Here is an 18,744-nt window from a genome sequence, read left to right as displayed (position 1 = left end):
ACAGCCTGGATTTGAATTTCACACTCGTTTAATTTATAGGCAGTGCATTACTGGTATCTGTTCTTCAAGTCAAAGGATTGTTAAAGAGCGTCTTGTGCCACACCACCCTATTAGAAGAAATATCGGACTGACGTTATCTGCAAGAAACCTTTGGGTACCATTCATTAAAGCGGGTCGATGCAGATATAAATCACAGAGTAACATTTTGTGCAAATAATTTACACACCGTGTGAGAGATAGCAACGTAACAGAAACCTGAGCACAACCTGAATATTTTTCTCTGATTCTTTTATAATTAAATTGGCTCCCCCATAACTGAATTTGGTCTGGCTTTTTATATCGTGTCCCAGCAGTTAATTCACTGGCAAAAAGAGCCGAAAGGACTGATGACTCCACTGTAGTCTGTATTGATTTGTTGTCAAAAGAAAAAGGAGGTGGGGGGGTTGTTGCATTCTCTTTGGATGCGCAGCACATTTACTCTTTTGTGTTTAGTTTTCACTCTGTTTTTCACCTCTGCGGCATGAAAAAAATTAAGTCAGGACTTGAATAAGGAAAATACAAAATCAGGATTCATGTGGCTGCAGTGTTTATTTACAAACAGTAACAGAGATTTTGTTCCTTCTTACGGCTGAGAAGTCCTTCTCTCATCAGTTTAATAGCTTCTGGCTATGGATCTAAAGGCCATGTTCTCGTGCTTCCTATTATCTTGTACTGTGTGCACTGTAAATATTTGAATAAAGGCTGCACAAAACTCTCACGTTTAAGTCTGCAAAGTAAACACACCTGTCCAAGTGGAGCACTACAACCCTGTGATTAGCATGATAAGCCCGCGTGTTCAGTTAATAGGTTATAAACATGTTATCCTCATACCGTGACCTCAAAAAGAAAATAAAGTGTTACATATCAGGACCTAGTAAAACAAGAACTATCTTGTCCTTAACAGGTGTAAAAGTTATCTAAATACTAAAATAAAGACTTGTAGAGTCACTTTTAGCAGTAGTAACAGGAAGTAATCATTTTCTGCATGACTTTATCAGCCTCCCACATCATAGATGAGGAGTTCTGGCTCTCTTCTCTTCATCACTGGTTCAGTTCATTGAGGTTTCAAGGCATTAATTTATGCACAGCCTGATTGGGGTCAGGACTGACCGGGTCATTGCTTCTTTTCTTTTTCTGACATTCTGTTGTGGATTTTGGATAATTGTGATGTTACATAAGCCAGTCCCAGCTTTAACTATCAGATACAGTGGGGCAAAAAAGTATTTAGTCAGCCACCGATTGTGCAAGTTCCCCCACTTAAAATGATGACAGAGGTCAGTAATTTGCACCAGAGGTACACTTCAACTGTGAGACACAGAATGTGAAAAAAAAATCCATGAATTCACATGGTAGGATTTGTAAAGAATTTATTCGTAAATTAGGGTGGAAAATAAGTATTTGGTCACCTCAAACAAGGAAAATCTCTGGCTCTCACAGACCTGTAACATCTTCTGTAAGAAGCTTTTCTGTCCCCCACTCGTTACCTGTATGAATGGCACCTGTTTGAACTCATCATCTGTATAAAAGACACCTGTCCACAGCCTCAAACAGTCAGACTCCAAACTCCGCCATGGCCAAGACCAAAGAGCTTTCGAAGGACACCAGGAAAAGTATTGTAGACCTGCACCAGACTGGGAAGAGTGAATCTACAATAGGCAAGCAGCTTGGTGTGAAAAAATCAACTGTGGGAGCAATCATCAGAAAATGGAAGACATACAAGACCACTGATAATCTCCCTCGATCTGGGGCTCCACGCAAGATCTCATCCCGTGGGGTCAAAATGATCATGAGAACGGTGAGCAAAGATCCCAGAACCACACGGGGGGACCTGGTGAATGACCTGCAGAGAGCTGGGACCAAAGTAACAAAGGTCACCATCAGTAACACACTACAACGGCAGGGAATCAAATCCCGCAGTGCCAGACGTGTTCCGCTGCTGAAGCCAGTGCATGTCCAGGCCCGTCTGAAGTTTGCCAGAGAGCACATGGATGATACAGCAGAGGATTGGGAGAATGTCATGTGGTCAGATGAAACCAAAGTAGAACTTTTTGGTATAAACTCAACTCGTCGTGTTTGGAGGAAGAAGAATACTGAGTTGCATCCCAAGAACACCATACCTACTGTGAAGCATGGGGGTGGAAACATCATGCTATGGGGCTGTTTTTCTGCCAAGGGGACAGGACGACTGATCCGTGTTAAGGACAGAATGAATGGGGCCATGTATCGTGAGATTTTGAGCCAAAACCTCCTTCCATCAGTGAGAACTTTGAAGATGAAACGAGGCTGGGTCTTCCAACATGACAATGATCCAAAACACACCGCCCGGGCAACAAAGGAGTGGCTCCGTAAGAAGCATTTGAAAGTCCTGGAGTGGCCTAGCCAGTCTCCAGACCTCAACCCCATAGAAAATCTGTGGCGGGAGTTGAAAGTCCGTGTTGCTCGGCGACAGCCCCAAAACATCACTGCTCTCAAGAAGATCTGCATGGAGGAATGGGCCAAAATACCAGCTACTGTGTGTGCAAACCTGGTAAAGACCTATAGTAAACGTTTGACCTCTGTTATTGCCAACAAAGGTTATGTTACAAAGTATTGAGTTGTATTTTTGTTATTGACCAAATACTTATTTTCCACCCTGATTTACGAATAAATTCTTTACAAATCCTACCATGTGGATTCATGGATTTTTTTTTCACATTCTGTCTCTCACAGTTGAAGTGTACCTCTGGTGCAAATTACTGACCTCTGTCATCATTTTAGGTGGGGGAACTTGCACAATCGGTGGCTGACTAAATACTTTTTTGCCCCACTGTAGATGCCATTTCATTTGAATACTTTGGTATACAGACAAGTTTATGATTGACTGCAAACAAACCTTACTCATCACATCCACCATCGGTCTTGACAGTTGATATGAGGTGTTTTTGTTAGTGCTGTACTATGTTTACTTTAGTCTCATCTGTCCAAATGACAGAAGTCTTGTGATTCAGATGCACCTTTGTAAGCCTAAGTTGTGCTGCTGCGTCCTTTTACGAGAGAAGAGAATTTCTTATCGCCACCCCAAAGAAAACCATAATTGTTCAGTCTTTCTGTAATTGTACTGAAATGAAATTTAATATGTTAACTAAGGCCTGAGGAGATTTAACCAGATTTTCTGAGCATTGCACGATCTAACCTTGGGGTCAATTTGCTGGGATGTCCACTCCTGGGAAGATTGGCAGCAGTCTGGAGTGTTTTGCACTCGTAAACTATCTTTTTGTTTTGTTGAACGATGGACTTGAACTTTTCTGAAATTGTCATATAAACCTTTCCAGACTGGTGGGCAGCAACAGCTTCGTCTCTAGGATAACTGCTAATGTCTTTCCTTCTTTGGCATTGTGTTAACATACATGGTGCTCACACTTGCTCATGATCAGTTAATTAAATGCATTAGTTAATCAGCACCTGGCTGCTACTTACCCTCTAAACTCCAGTAAGCAGGGATCAGTAAAGGTGTACTTAATTTTTCACACACCGCTTTTGCATTTTGCCTTAATTAAAAATAAATAAATAACAGCATGATATAACATGTTATATGTTGTCATCTGAGGTTATATTTATCTAATTTTAAGACCTGCAAAATCTCATGTCTGCATGTCACATTGTGTATGTCTTTCTCAGCTCTGCTGCATTAAAAAAGAAAAAGAAATAAATGCAGCAACTGCTTGGGGTCAGCATAAATTTGCTTTAATGACTTTTCCTTTCCTGCTAACGTGAAAGCTCAGGCTATAAATTAAGGCTGAGCAGCTACAATAATGATGTTTGATCATACACAGGGAAACAAGAAGCTGGGAGAATGGATGAAAGAAAGCTCTGTTGCTCACAGTTAAGTAATGTTTTACTTTATACTAAACAAATGTGCCCACTGTGAGTCTGAGAGTGGCTGACTGTGCCACAGGCTGCCAGCTTGGAGGTAACAGAAGAATTTGTGAATGCGGACAGAATATCCTCAGCTGTATCTCATCCTGTTTTTACTACAAGGGTAATAATTCTTTCAATATAAAAATAAAAATGCATGATAAATCAATATTTAGGTGGCAACAATGAAAGATTTTATATTAGAGAGAAGGTCTGTTGAGTGATTTCAGTCCATATGATGGCTGGCAAAAGCTCTGTGCAGGGCTGTGATATTAAGCTACAGTCAGACGAGCTGGTGGTTGGTGTAGACGCTCATTCAGCTAGACCGAATGATTATTCTCACATTAAAGAACATTTAAGGACAGTGTTTGGCCTAACTCAGGATATTTGGTCCGTTTCTTCATCTTTTAATCTAATAATGATGATTAATCGCATGAATAAAGGTCAAGCCCAAAATATATGCTTTTGTTGCGTTAGCTCTGTTTAGCTCCTTAAAGTGAAAGTGATCAGATTCTAGAGAATTTTGGTTAATCCCAAATCTGACATTTAATCAAACACATTCACATTAAATGATATTTCAATGTATTTTTTTTTAATTTATCCACTAAAGGATGTAATATTGGAGCATGGCTAAGTGCTGTTCTCCCTTTTCTCTCTGCTCTTACACAAGCAGCCCCTCCTTTACATGAACAGACAGATGGATGGCTGCCAAATCACAATGCTCACCAACTTACTGTTAGCTCATTAACATTGATAACTATTTATAAACATGACCCAAGATGCAGATAAATGTTCAACTAGTGCAAAAACTGATTTTTTAAAAAAGCTTCATTCCTGCTCTGAAAGTGGTTGTCTCACTTTTACTGCATCAGAGGTTGCTAACCTACCAAAAAAAGGATGCAGACTTTTTCTGCTTATGGGGAAACTTTGAACTCTCATAGCTGCAAGTCAGCAATGACTACTATGCGTCAGTCCCAGTGGGTTGCCTGATAAATTGGCAATGATCAAAATGTTATCAGCAGGTAAAAAAAATTAAATGAATGACTGTAAAAATTAACCCTGACACAGAGAAGGTCACAAGACTTCAGAGTGCAAAGCACACAGAGAGTTTTATCTTCCCAGTGCCATGTTGCTGCAAAGAGCAGAATCAGTGAAATGCTAATCAGCTTGAGGAAGATGAAGCCCAGCAAATTTGCTGTGTCTTCTAAAATGATCTTGGTATCACTTGGCCGTGATGGTTTACGTCTGTGAGTTACTGTACGTAGGCGAGTACATGCCAAGTCAGACCAGATTTATGACCTGCTGCGACAGAGCACAGAGGTGTGTACAGCCTTTCTGTACAGCAGCAATTAACTATGATGGAGATTTATTGAAGCTTAGGCTTCCCAGTAGGTTTGCCCTGTACCACAGAAACACACATGCACATGTATTTCTGCTTCACAGTGGGAAACACTTTTGAACAACAGGATCTGAGAGAGTGGAAGAGATGGAGGGATAAAATAAATGAATGAAAGCAGCTATTTCTTATCTGGACACATTTTAATTCTAGTCTTTTAATTTTGGTTTAAACTTTACTGCTAATGTAACTTTCACCAACATATTTTAAAAAATAACTTTAAAGCAAAAGTTCAACCCCTCTCATCTTAGCAGTTGCAGGCCAATCTCAAAATTACAATTTATTGTTAAGTCTTTAGACTTAGACTTAGAGACTTAGAGCTTTTTATTGTCATTGTGCAGTTTCTTGCACAGCGAAATTGGGTAGCTGAACCACAAAGGTGCTAAAGTAAGAAGAAGAGAAACCAATATACAACGAAGGCGGAAAATAAATAAATAAATAAATAAATAAATAAATAAATAAATAGAATAAAATAAAAAACAGTGTATATGTATACATATGTGAGTGGAACTATATACATGGCGTATGTGTAGGAAACATTGAAACAGACTGGGACCAAAATAATTGCACATGAGCCAAAAATATTGCACGTAACATGGAAAGACTGAGATATTGCACATAGATGATCAACAGAAGTGTCAGGGTGGATGTGTTGGGGAAGTCTTTACACACTTTTAGTTTGCATTAATAGTTCTGACAGCCCACGGGAAGAAGCTGTTCTTTAGTCTGTTGGTTTTGCACCTGATGGATCTGAGCCTTTTTCCAGAGGGCAGGATGTTGAAGAGGTGGTGGTTAGGATGGAGGTGGTCCTTTATAATTGCCCTGGCTCTGGAGGGTTTAGGCAGGGTTGTAGCTAAGCAGCTTTCTTGATAAATTTTAGTCTGTGTTTTGTACTTATTCCCCTGAAACAGCTCTTCTCAGAGTCTTCTGTGATAACTTGTTACATAGTGTTCAGTTCAGGCTCTCTTCCATTTCTCTTGTCTAGAGTGTGACACAAGGTTCTGTTTTACGGCCCTTATTGTTTCTGTTACATCTGCTCTGACTTCAGCACTTTAAGCACTTTTAAGGACATTTCTTATCACTGCTATGTAGATGACTCAGTTATATATTTATTTTAAGCCCCAAGATGCTTCTAAGTTTCAGATCTGCAGCCTTAAAACTATGGATGCATCACACCATCTGCCATCTTGGTTCATCTAAGCCAGGTCCAGTTATGTACTTCTGTGTAACAGGAGGCCATATCCACAGGCCTACTTCATTTACAGAATGAAAATCAAAGCAGCCACTGGGGATTCTTCCTGCTGACAAACTGGTCAGCTACAGATCAAACCTAGAAGTGAACAAAGTTTGCCTTCAGAGGAAAAGCTATACCTCAGTGCAGAAGCCAACATGTTTCCCAACTTTTACTTTGAAGGCAAATAGTTTCCGTTTTTAGTTTGTGTTGCACTTTTCACAATTTCACTATGGAGAGTAGCTGTACGATGTTTAAAGACACTTTCATCACTTCCATTCAAAATACTACTGCAATGATATGCTAGAAACTGAAGCAATCATAAAGAGGTTTTAGCCAACCAGTTAGGAAATATTTTTTTTCGCAACAGGTGGTTGCAAGGGAGTCGCTAACTGGTCTGTAGGTCTGTGTTAGTGGGACTTTAGAACTAACTAGTCGTGATTAGTCATTTTTCCCTCCTGACCAGTACCAGCTAGATGGCCTGTGGGAATGGTATCTTATGCCCTTGAGCCTACATGTCACCATCATTGTCACATGTCCAAAATGATGGAAAAAATTAATGTCACAAGGTTTGTGATCATGTGCATGCAAAACCTAAATAATGGTTAAGGTACTACTTTAAATGTGAAGTAGCTGATGGCAAAGCTAGCATATTAGCATGTCTACAAGCTTTTATAGTGAGAACAGTAATACAACATGTCCGTGTCAGCAGGATGACTCTTTGTTTTACTTTGCAACTCGGTATGAGTTGGCAAGTTATTATCTTGTAAGCCAGAGAACAAACATTATAATATCAAAGATCCTGGGCTTGGGGAGTTGTATGTGAAAAAATAATCACTTTGGCAATCACTTGCTGATAGTAATGATAGGGTAGTACAACTAACTTTTATTTAGCTTCTTATTATGATATTGTGCATGCTGCTTCACTGTCACCCTGCAAAGATTAAACAGAACAGAGCTATTGATAATGTTATTAGCAGCACCTATAAGGAGTCAAAGTGACTCCTGTCAGTCAAGTCCCATACATGATTGGGACTGAAAACTGTAAGTTTGAAAATGAAAATAATTTGGAGCTGTGGAGTTAGAGGTTACAGTCGTCTGGACCCCGTCTCTGCTTGAAGCCAGAAACGACATTTAGCTTCAATTTAGTGACCAAACTAATCTTCCAAACTCATGTAATAATTTCCTGCTTTTCACCATAAGTCCACCCTCCCGCCTCCCAGTGCTTTACAAAAAATATTGCATAAGGAAGCTTTAGGGCAAAAATGAGACATATTGCATTCCCATATTTTAGACGAAATCCCATGCAAGTCTTATGCAGAAGTGGTACACAACAGGTTTACTTAATCCCTAGTGAGACATTTTTCTGCCCCGAGTGTTTGGACTAATCTAAAAAGACCCCCAGTGCCTTTCATGTGACTGGGGACTCCCCTTTTTCCACTTTTAACAGTGACATTTCCTCAGCATCACTGAGCAGCCACTGAGATCTGAAGAAAGGAAAGGGGAAAACCAGAAACAAAAAAAGTCATAACATACAGCTTCAAATGAACTGATCTTTGAAATTTTTATCGAGTGTGCAGTTCAGCAGTCTATTGTGTAACACAGTGGCAGTCATACTCCCAAAAACTTACAATATAATTTAAAAGTGACTTAATTAATACAAACCCAATTCCACAAAAAATGGTATGCTATGTAAAATGTATAGAAATGCAAAGAAATAGATGATGATTTGCATTTCTCAAACCCATATTCTAGTCATAACAGAACACAGAAAACCTTTCAGATGTTCAAACTGAGAAAGTATACCATTTTAAGAAATTGTAAGGTTATGTTTAATTTAATGACAGCAAGACATATCAAAAAAGTTGGGACAGGACCATGTTTCCTACTGTGTAGCAGCCCCTCTTCTTTCAACATCAGACTGTAAACATTTGGAAAATGATGAGATCAGTTGTTGGACTTCTTAGAGAGGAATATTGTCTCAGGAATTGTCCCGTTCTTGTCTTATATAGGCTTCTAGCTGCTCAACAGTCCCTCTTTGTCATATTTAATTCATTTCAACGCGCTTCGAATGCTTTCAGTTAATGAAAATTCTGGACTGCAAAAAGGTCAGTTCAACTCTTCTCCTACAAATGCTGTAGCAGTTGTAGCTGCTTCAGTATGCAGCTTTGCATTTACTTCCTGAGATATGCAAGGCATGTGGATTTGAGCTGTGCCAGGTGAACTGTGTTTTCCAAAAAGAATTCGTCTGACGGTTTTCCACTTTGCCTCCCTACAAAGAGCTTTGACTTTTCCTGTTGCCATATGGCTTCTTCTTGCTATCTCTGCCTGTATTTACTTCTGAGAAACTCTGCCTCTCGTAGACGCCCTTTTTGCATCTGATCATGTTGCTGACATGTTAACAGTTAATCCAGTGAGTTTTTTTTAATGTTTTCTATGATCTTGTGAATAAATCATTGCATTTTGTTTTTATTTACTTTTTTTTTTTTAATTAGATCTCAGTTTGATTCTCATCCGGTTTTTTTATGTTGTGGTGTCTTTTTTTAGCCTTTTTTGGGGGGTCAATTTTATTGTGTTTTTATATTTTGCTGTTGTACTTAAATTGGACTAAAATCGATATATGGTTCGTTTTTGTTGTTTTCAAACTCTCTTGTAAAGTACATCTCCTTTTAAAAAAATTGACATTGACTAATATACAGCAACCTAAGTTTTTCAGAATTGGGGTTGTAAGTAGAAAGAAATGAGACAACGGTGTTAAAAGAAGGACTATGTCCAGCGCAGTGAGATCTGAGACTGACGTTAGATGGGAATCGGCATTGTTTGAGACACTAGCAACAGTGCTGAAGCGAGAGACGGACAACAAGAACAACTTGAAAAATTGCTGTGCAGTGATTTTGCCTTCGCAGATTGCAAACCTTTCCCACCTACCTCCCAAAGGCGCATTCATAACATGCACCAACAGTAACAACAACACAGATGGTTTTGTCCCAGCGAGGCAGCACGAAGTGGTTAATCTAAATGAGAACACGACATCAAAGCAAAAACACAGCCTGCCTTCAGGAATCCACGCACTCCATCATGTGACATTTCACACTGCTTAAATGCCAACGCACGCTTCACCAGACTGAGGTGACATTGTCTTATAACCTCAGAGGCACACGAATTAAAAGACAGCACAGTACAGAACAAATTTGGTTTGCACATACATCGGGCCTTGGTCAGAGAGGCATGGTCACACAAACCTCACAAGTGTGACTCAGTGAGACTCAATGAGACTGCCAAATTAGCACTTTTTAAATTGGCACCAGAAGATGAGGAGAATAATACCCTCTAAGCCATTAGGCCTAATTGTCTACTAACACTCCAGAAACGCTGAAGATTATAATGTTTCTAAATCTTTTCTTACATTTATCATTACATAACACGCTTGTAGCTTTCTTGAGTTAACAATTTTTTTTCTAATTGTCACCTAGTTATAATACAAATGCAATATAATGCCAGAATGGCTTTGATTGCTTTTTGATTGCTGGTTTATGAGATTACAAAGTGATCATGTTTGAAATAATGACTGTTAAAAAACAAACCTGTCCTTCTGCAGCGGAGGCATTAAGTCAGATCTGCTGCTCATTAACAGGAATCGGTTATCGCTCTGCTGGACTGAATACATCGTGATTTCGCAGATACTTTTGGTGTTGACTTTTAGAAAAGTTGGCAGAGTAATGCATATTCACACACTGCTTCAAAAAATAATTTTCCTGTTATGGGATTCATGAAATAGAGTCATAATCTGACTATAAACACAAATTCAGAAACTCTGCTGAACCAACTTTGCAGCCCCCAGTTCAGTTGAGGGACTGACATATTTTGTCCATGTATCTCGTTTCATGAAATATTAGACGACTGTCCTGGCAGATGTGCTGTATTAGCATAGCAGGGTATATTTTAAACTCATTTGGGCAAACAAAGACACCTTCAGCCAGGTTTTGAGCACTGTCACCTGGTTTGGGCCTTTCTGTGCCTGCGTGGATTTCCTCTGGATACTGTGCAAGACATGCAAGCTAGTTTAACTGGCAAATCTAAATTGACCAAGCATGTAAGATAAAGTGTTAGAATCCCCTAGAATAAAGCACTCTATAAAAAATGGTGGTCAATAAGAGAGTACATGCTGTAAACATCATACTAGTAATCCAACAAGCATCGTTTACTCTTATGTTTTAATATCTCAATCAGACCAGTCCAGTAGTGACTTTCCTTTTTAGCTCTTTCAACCACTCAGGGCACCACCTGGTCCTTAAGCTGTTGTGTGCTTTAATATGTTCACCAACTAATCTCTATCTTTGTCTGTCCACTGTTTAGAGCTGGACATTTAGTGTACTCCACAAGGGGGTTCTTTGCTAATTAACAGCTCACAGGAAACAATTAAATGAGCCTCTCAGTGAGACTAAAAGACTAAAAGATCTAAGAGCTAAACGCAGCTAAAACACATGAAGAGTTGACTGGAAACCAGAGATTTATGCAGTATCCCTCTCTGTGTAACGTATAACACATAAAAGGGATTGCTAGTGTCGAAATGTTGTTTAATGCAACTTTAAGTTACACTTTTGAGAGGTGTTCTCAATGTGATCTGACACATAAATACAAAACGGAGTTTTTATGGCACTTATTATGTTATAATATCATCATAACACTACAGTAAGCTCAAAGCCGTCTGGCTAATGTGGACAGTTTGTTCGTAATGATCACATTTCATCTCAGTAGCTACTCTGTACAGCCAGGATCAAGCAGGATTATGTCTTGTCCATTTCTGACATTCCTCTTAATTTTGAAAGTTTTCTGCAGGTTCAGTGAGGATTTATTTAAAGCAAAAGAAACTGCATGTGGCTCTTTTGTGTGCTGTGTGTTAAACTACTATTTGCATTGTCTGCCTTTGTGGATATAGTTGTGATAGAGCAGGATGCTGCAGTGGCTGCCAGGGGCAGGACAGAGTTTATCCTCAGGAATAAACAGTGCAGAACACAATCCAAATTTGCAACTGAATGTTACAAACTGCTGAACAACTAACAGCCTTAACCTGCTTAATAACTCCCAACAAGCTAAAAGTTCTCAATCTAATTGATTCTCTTCCCTCGCTGCTTAATTCTCAGGCAAGTATTTTCATTGCCAGCACTGTAAAAGTGACTAAGGGTTTCTCCTAAATGCCATTATAGGTACTCAAAATGAGACATACAGGCTCTCAAAAGACTACAGAGAGCTGTCCTAATTGGCAGCTAGCATCTATCAATCAGCCCTGAAGGCTATAAATATCCATTTTATTGATGCAACTCTTGTGCCCTCCTTAATGTGAGTTCAAACACAGTAACCAGAAATATGGGGCAATACAATACAACCAATACAAGAAGGCTGAAAAGAGTCTAACAGTCTATATTTTCATGCTAGACACACATTAGATACTTGTGTGGGATTTTTTTGAGTGTGTAGGTGGCTTTGAGTTAAATATGCAGGAGCTTATAACTTTGCTTCCACATTAATGCACTTGGCCCTGGCTGTACATGTCCCATCCATTCCCACTCATCACACAGAAACTCCGCTCACAGGAAACATAGATAAACAGCTGTTCAAGAATTCATGATAGAAAAGTTAATGTTTGTAGTTGGAGCTCACCTGTCAGAAATTTTACAGATGTTTCTCTGACAGGGCTTCTCAACAGGGAAATGCTTTTTGTGCCTCAAGCTTGTTTTTTTCTTATTGTAGCCTCCCCTTGAGTGATTACTGGGACTAATCAGAAGTGACACTGAATGGCAGCACTGTGTGAAGTGGTCATTATACTGCTGTGTATATGACAGGTAGTGCTAACGTTGCTCACCAAATCAAGCATATCGAGCAGCCATGCTCAGCTGTTATCCCGGCAGCTGTTTTCAGTTCCAACCTACGTTAAGTGACAGCTCAGCCGATACCTTTCTATGCATCCAACTGTCAAATCTCATATGGGTCATACTATTTAAGCCCATTTAACTGGCCTGTTCAGTGCAAGTCACTTTGCAGCCACCTCCACCTCAGCTCATGCTATCTCAGATTTAATCGGTGTCTTATCTGATGCCTGCCCCGTTTATTCTGCTCTCCCCGCCTATATCCTCATACAGGCAGAAGGCAGATGTGCTCCTCACAGCTACTCTCATGCATAAATGCTGGACAAACTTTTGTTTCTTCTTTTTTGAACAATTTCACTCAAAACCAGAAATGTGCAGCTACAGAAAATAAAAAAAAAGTCAGAGTTTAACCAATCTGAGGGAACACCAGAGATTTCAATCTGGGCCAAAGTGCTAGTTTTGTTGCATTTGTTCAACATACGCTTTGGAAAAAGCTGCAGTGGATTTGATACTTACTGCAGATTTTTGGAAATTCTAAAACAACACAATGTGTGCAGCACCGATGGCCAGTGAACCCAGCCAAATCCCGGGGTAAAGTATGCATCATGTGGCCACGGCTTTATTTCATTCTTCAAAGTGATGCTATGGAGGCACATCAAGGGGAGCAAAGAGTCACTGCTGATTTGAAGCCTCGGCCACAGCAGAGTCAGAGGCGGGAAGTGTTTGGGAGGAAAGTCTAGAGTGCACAGGGGGATGCCGCTCTGATAAAGAGTTGTGTGGGGAGGCCCCACAATCCCTTTTAAATCACCATCTCACAAGCATGCAGAAAAAAGTAGCACACAAGCCAGAGGGTTGGGGTGGGGGGGAGCGGGTTGAGATCAAAGGAGGATGAAATGCTAGACAGAAATCCATGCAAACACATGAAAAGGAGGAAATATTGTAGAAAGCATCATAACATCATTCTTTTCTCCTTCCCTTTCCCCCCGCAAGCTGCTGAGTCAGTTTTTATCATCAGCCTGTTGGGTAAAGAAAGCGATGCAGTTTGACAACCGGAGTACAAAGGATTTCAACCTGCCACAGACATGTACACAAACACAGCTGCTGTGGTTCCCTCCCATGACACGGTGAGCTGAGTGCACGGGCTCCCCGAGTGCTCTGTGTCTGTGCCTTTGTGTGTCTGCGAGCAGGAGGTAGAAGGACTAATAAAGCTCTCCTGACAGGTCTACAGTAAATAAAGTTGTGACAGGTTCCCTGCTCACGTGGATCAGCTTTCTTTTATCACTCCCTATGCCACAGTAGTCAATTAAAAATAGTTGCCGAAGGTGTCACACTGTATACACAGATTGTGTTTGTGTGTTTAGGCCAAGGTCAGAGACAGCTGCTGGAGTGTGTTCATTTGCTTGTTCGCATTCACTCACTCATTTACTCACTGTAAGCTGTGGCTCGGCTTTATCTGTCCGGGGTGTGGTGTGATGCTGGTGGTGGTGTGAGGGGCGGGTGTGCATGATTGGAGGGGGGTGTTGGAGCCCATCAGGCATGCAGTGCACCACAGTATTGGCCCTCGGGGTGCCCTGGGAGGGACACTTGCTCTTTTCTGACCTATTGCACAAGTAAATGTTAAATGGGGAGGGGGCGGGGTGAGAGCAGAAGGGGCTTCTCATTGACATTCCTTTTGGTTTGAACAGAAACGTGGCCAAAAAAAAAAAAAAGAGTTGCACCCGTGGGTGCTGTCCTATAGCCAGGGAACTCATCCCTGTTCCAAATGGCAGACAAGTCAGATGCCGTCCCCGGTGCCAAAGTCCCTCACAGCCAAAATGTAACACATGATTGGAAAGAAAAACACAATAATTTGGATCATTTATTCTGCATGTAAGCCAGTGGAAAGAAAGCCCCCCTCATGGAAGCAGCTCCAGTTTATGTGACATCCACACAAAAAGTAAGGATATCAGTATTTATCATGAATACAATTTAAAATAAAACACCTCTAATCCAATCCAGTAACAAAGACCCATTCAAGTGTTTCCTGTCTTCACGACATGGGCTGACAAGCATCCCTGGAATTTCTTCTTCTTTTATTAACACAAAGCTTTATGTGGGCTTGGCATGTGTGTGGTTTTATGTAGAATAGCCCTAATGCATATTTTCCAACATGTATGCTGTCGAGAGAACAACATGATGCAACCGAATGGACCAAGAGGTCAGGGATTTAGTGAATGCTGCAGAGATCACCCACCTATAGTCGACACCACAGTTCCAACAAAATAAAAAGCCCCTGTAAAATCCCATCTTGGCCTCAGAGCGTCAGCCCGGATTCCGGCGGCGATGGCAGCCTCGTACTCCCGCAGGAAGGAGTTCAGCTCCTGCAGGCTTATGTTGAAGGTCTCACTGAAGTTGAGGAGCGTCCCGTTCCAGCGCCCGTGAGCCCGCAGCTCGGAGGGCCTCTCTATAGCCGAGAAGACCGCAGCGCCGCACAGCAGGTACACTAAAATGAGGATGGCGAGCAAAACGAAGCGGCCGTTGTCCTCGTTGAGGTGCAGGGAGCGGCAGTCTTGCAGTCGCTGGCCAGGCATCATCCAAATTTCAGCACCACTCGCGCGTCGGACAGCGACAAGCTCCACATCAGAGACGGCATTCACTCGTCTGTAGGTATCCTCTGGAAGTCACTGTCCTGCTCTGTGGCTCCACTTCTCCGGGCAACAATTCCTCTCCCGACACGTTGTCTCATTGTAGTTGTGAAGTGATATTATGTATAGCTTAAAAGCACAAAGAACGACCCCACTTGTGGATTTAAGTCCGCACATCCATCAAAGAGTTAATGCGAAAAGCCACAGGCGCCTAGTTTCATGATACATTCCCCCCCTCTCCTTGTGGCAATGCAGTTGGCGTAAAGTGGACTGCAGCTTAAATCCAACCGGGCGCGCTTCTTTTGAGCAAAAGCAAGCAGTAGTATCCACCGGGTACCCCTCCTCCGTTGCACCAAAACGATCCCCCACACAAAAGATCACAATGACGCTCGAGATTCTCTAAGTTACAAATGAGTGCGCCTAAAAAAATCACCACGTCCCTCCTTACAAGTAAAGTCTTCTGTTTCCACACAGGCTTGTTCTGCAGGAGTGCGGAGCTGTCGTCTAAACGTGGGCACTGGTGGTAGCACAGTGCATCCCATCAGCAGCGGGTGTTGTGAAATCTCTCATCGAATCCAGGGGGTGTGCGTTTGGCTGAAGATAAGCAGCATCCCCGTATGCGTCCTTAGATGGGGTAGTCTTCAGATCTCAAGATTTACATTTTCACTCCGGTGCAGACGCTATCTTTTGCCATGCGCACTGTGGCTACTCTCTAGAAACTCACTTTCAGCACAGCGGGCGCAAAAGCAGAACCAAAATTAAGCTATACCTCCTTAAACTAAACTATTCCTAACAGCTTCAGTGGAGAGTCAGAGGCACAAAAATTTAACTGTCAGAAGAAGAAAAAAACCGGTGGAAAAAGCCATACTTTCTCAATTAATCAAATATTAATTACATGCTAATTATCTCCTTAATGTTAGAAATTATGGCTTGGCGATGATGCCGATTGCAATTTCACAGATTCAAAACCGCCATATTCAGCGCACAGTGACTCAAAACACGGCAAAGAAGAAATCATCACACATGAGGCGCCAATAGCAAAACAATACTAAGCTGAAAAATATCTCCACGATTAACTGATTATCAAAATATAGAGATTTATAGATTTTTAATTAAATAAATGAAATAAACCTCGACAACGAGGAAGTAAGCAACAATACTAAATAATACTATTTATGACTTTACTTATAACTTTACTTTTTTTTAAATTCCACCGCTGGAAATAATGCAAAACAAAAAAAATGTTATATCCAGTGTACCTATAACATAAAGTAAGAAAAAAAAACCCTAAAGATAGTCGGACATGATCTCACCCCGCTGTCATCCTTTCACTTGATCCGATTGAATAACGACCCAGAAAAAAAAGACCTGATGGTAAGATGGAGATTTAAAACATTTTTCGTTTAAGAAAAGATGGGGTGGAGTTGGGGTTGGCGGTGGCCACATGTGCTAAAATCATCTGCCAAGAGCAGGTCAAAACTTTCTTCAGATCACGGCTGAGTAAACTTCTACAGACCCCACCAGGTTCAAATTACTCGGTTTCCTCTGGGTTCAGTTGGTCAAAATCAATGTCGACCTGGAGAGCTGCTGATCCATTTAAATACCCGTGAAAATATCGACTGAGGCTTTAAAAAGACCTTATCCAACTGAAGAGGAAGGAGCCACAAACAAGCTGTCACTTCAGATGTCATAGGCTAAGCTATGTTTGATAATAAATGAAACGTGTGAATGAGAGTGAGGCTAATGAGAAAGAAAAAACATATCCTGTGAGAATCAAGTCGAAAAAGTGGGCGTTGAATCGGCATTGTTGTGACAGGCAGTAGTTAATTTTCTAATGAGTTGACAGTAACGGGGTTGCATAAGGTGGCTGTATTGATCATGCTTTCTAATCTAGTTAATTGGCTTACAAATATGAAGGCAGACTGCAGAACAGGGGCACACTGCGCACAGTTATCTCTGCTCCTCTGAGTCTGTCCTTGTCAAATCCAATCTGGAGCTCAAAATGTAGGAAAGCCCAGGACGGAGATATGAAAGAAGACATCAGTGAAATATTGTGTCTTTGGCACTGGCAGGAGTCACATCCAATCATAACTCTTTGTGATATAAAAATATGTTGTCAGAAATACCAAGGTAAAAAAAAAAAAACGAAAACACTGTGTAGTGGTGTAGCAACATCAGGAAAATACAGGAATATGGTGAGGAAAAAAACAAGAAGCAGCATGCTTACTTTTTGATGTTATTCCTATTCTCCACCCACCAGTTTCTTTTCAGGGTCACAGGAGGGGCTGTAGACTATCCCTGCACTGACTGCTTAGAAGGCAAGGAAATCAATACAGGCATTCAGACATACAGAACAGAAGCTCATTCATACCTGCGGGTCATTTCGAGTCTCTGTTCCCCCCTGACTGTGGGTGGAAACAAGCACCTATGAAAAAGGAACTAATCCTGGGTCAGTTTGTAGGCAACAATAATATTAACTTTTGAGATACAATATGAATCATTTAGCTGATGATACTTTGTTTGAGCCGTGGCATTTAGAAGCAGTAAGCACAGGCTAAAAATATATTCACAAAAGGAGCATTCATGTAGTTCATCTCCATTTCAGATGGTGCCGTATTAAAAGTTAAAGACTAACTGATGGTTAGCAAACACACACACACACACACACACACATACACACACACACACACACACACACACACACACACACACACATATATATATATATATATATATATATATATATATATATATATATATATATATATATATATATATATATATATATATATATATATATATACTTGAGGAACCAGGGCACCCTGACGAAAAGTGGGCTACTGGAACAAGAAGGCATCGGTGGGCAAGGGACGAAAACAGTAGTGGACAAGCAGAAGAAGATGGTCGTAGTGATAGGTGTAGCAATACCGAATGACAGCAACATCAGGAAGAAGGAACAGCAGTGGCTTGACAAGTACCAAGGGCTCAGACTACAGCTCGAGAAGATGTGGAGGGTGAAGATAACAGTGGTCCCAGTCATAATCGGAGCACTTGGTGTAGTGACACCCAAGCTAGGCGAGTGGCTCCAGCAGATTCCAGGAACAACATCCAAGATCTCTGTTCAGAAGAACACAGTCCTAGGAATAGCTGGGATACTGCACAACTTGTGTAGATCATTCACAAGTGGCGTTTCCACACACCATGACCTCACTCTTCTCGTACATGTCCCGTACCACCCTCACATATTTCCTGGCCACTCCTGACTCCCTCATGCAGTACCACAATTCCTCTCTTGGCACCCTATTTTATGCTTCCTCTAGATCCACAAAGACACAGTGCAACTCCTGCTTTCTCTGTACTTCTCCATCAACACTCTCAAAGCAAATGTCATGTGTGTAATGTTGCTTCAGCATGAAGCCATTCTGCTGCTCACTGAGCATCACCTCTTTTTTCAGACTTCTTTCAACAACTCTTTCCCATATCTTCATGACATGGCTCATCGGCTTTATCCCCTGTAGTCACTACAGCTTGTCACCCTTGTTCTTGAAAATCTGTAACAGTACATTTCTTCTCCATTTCTCAGGCATATCTTCCGTCCTTATTTGTGAGACTACAACTTCAACGCTGCAGCTATTTTACAAGGAAACCACACTGCAAAAAAGAATCCATCCATCCATCCATCCAGCCAGCCAG

At 41.1% G+C, this 18,744-nt stretch overlaps 1 protein-coding gene across 1 annotated transcript in view; it reads right to left on the bottom strand.

Moving 5' to 3' along the window:
- The window catches only part of kcnk12 (potassium channel, subfamily K, member 12), a 30,121-nt gene extending 12,654 nt beyond the window's left edge, over window positions 1-17,467 (bottom strand). The window contains exon 1 of the mRNA XM_026191024.2: window positions 14,661-17,467. Coding sequence (XP_026046809.1) covers window positions 14,661-15,000 — 340 coding nt within the window. The 5' untranslated portion in view covers window positions 15,001-17,467. The remainder of the gene's footprint in view (window positions 1-14,660) is intronic.
- Between the last annotated feature and the right edge of the window lie 1,277 nt (window positions 17,468-18,744).

The sequence above is a fragment of the Astatotilapia calliptera genome, chromosome 13 (genome assembly GCF_964374335.1).
Source record: "Astatotilapia calliptera chromosome 13, fAstCal68.1, whole genome shotgun sequence".
Classification (NCBI taxonomy): Eukaryota; Metazoa; Chordata; class Actinopteri; order Cichliformes; family Cichlidae; genus Astatotilapia; species Astatotilapia calliptera.
This window is presented reverse-complemented; position numbering and strand designations above follow the sequence as displayed.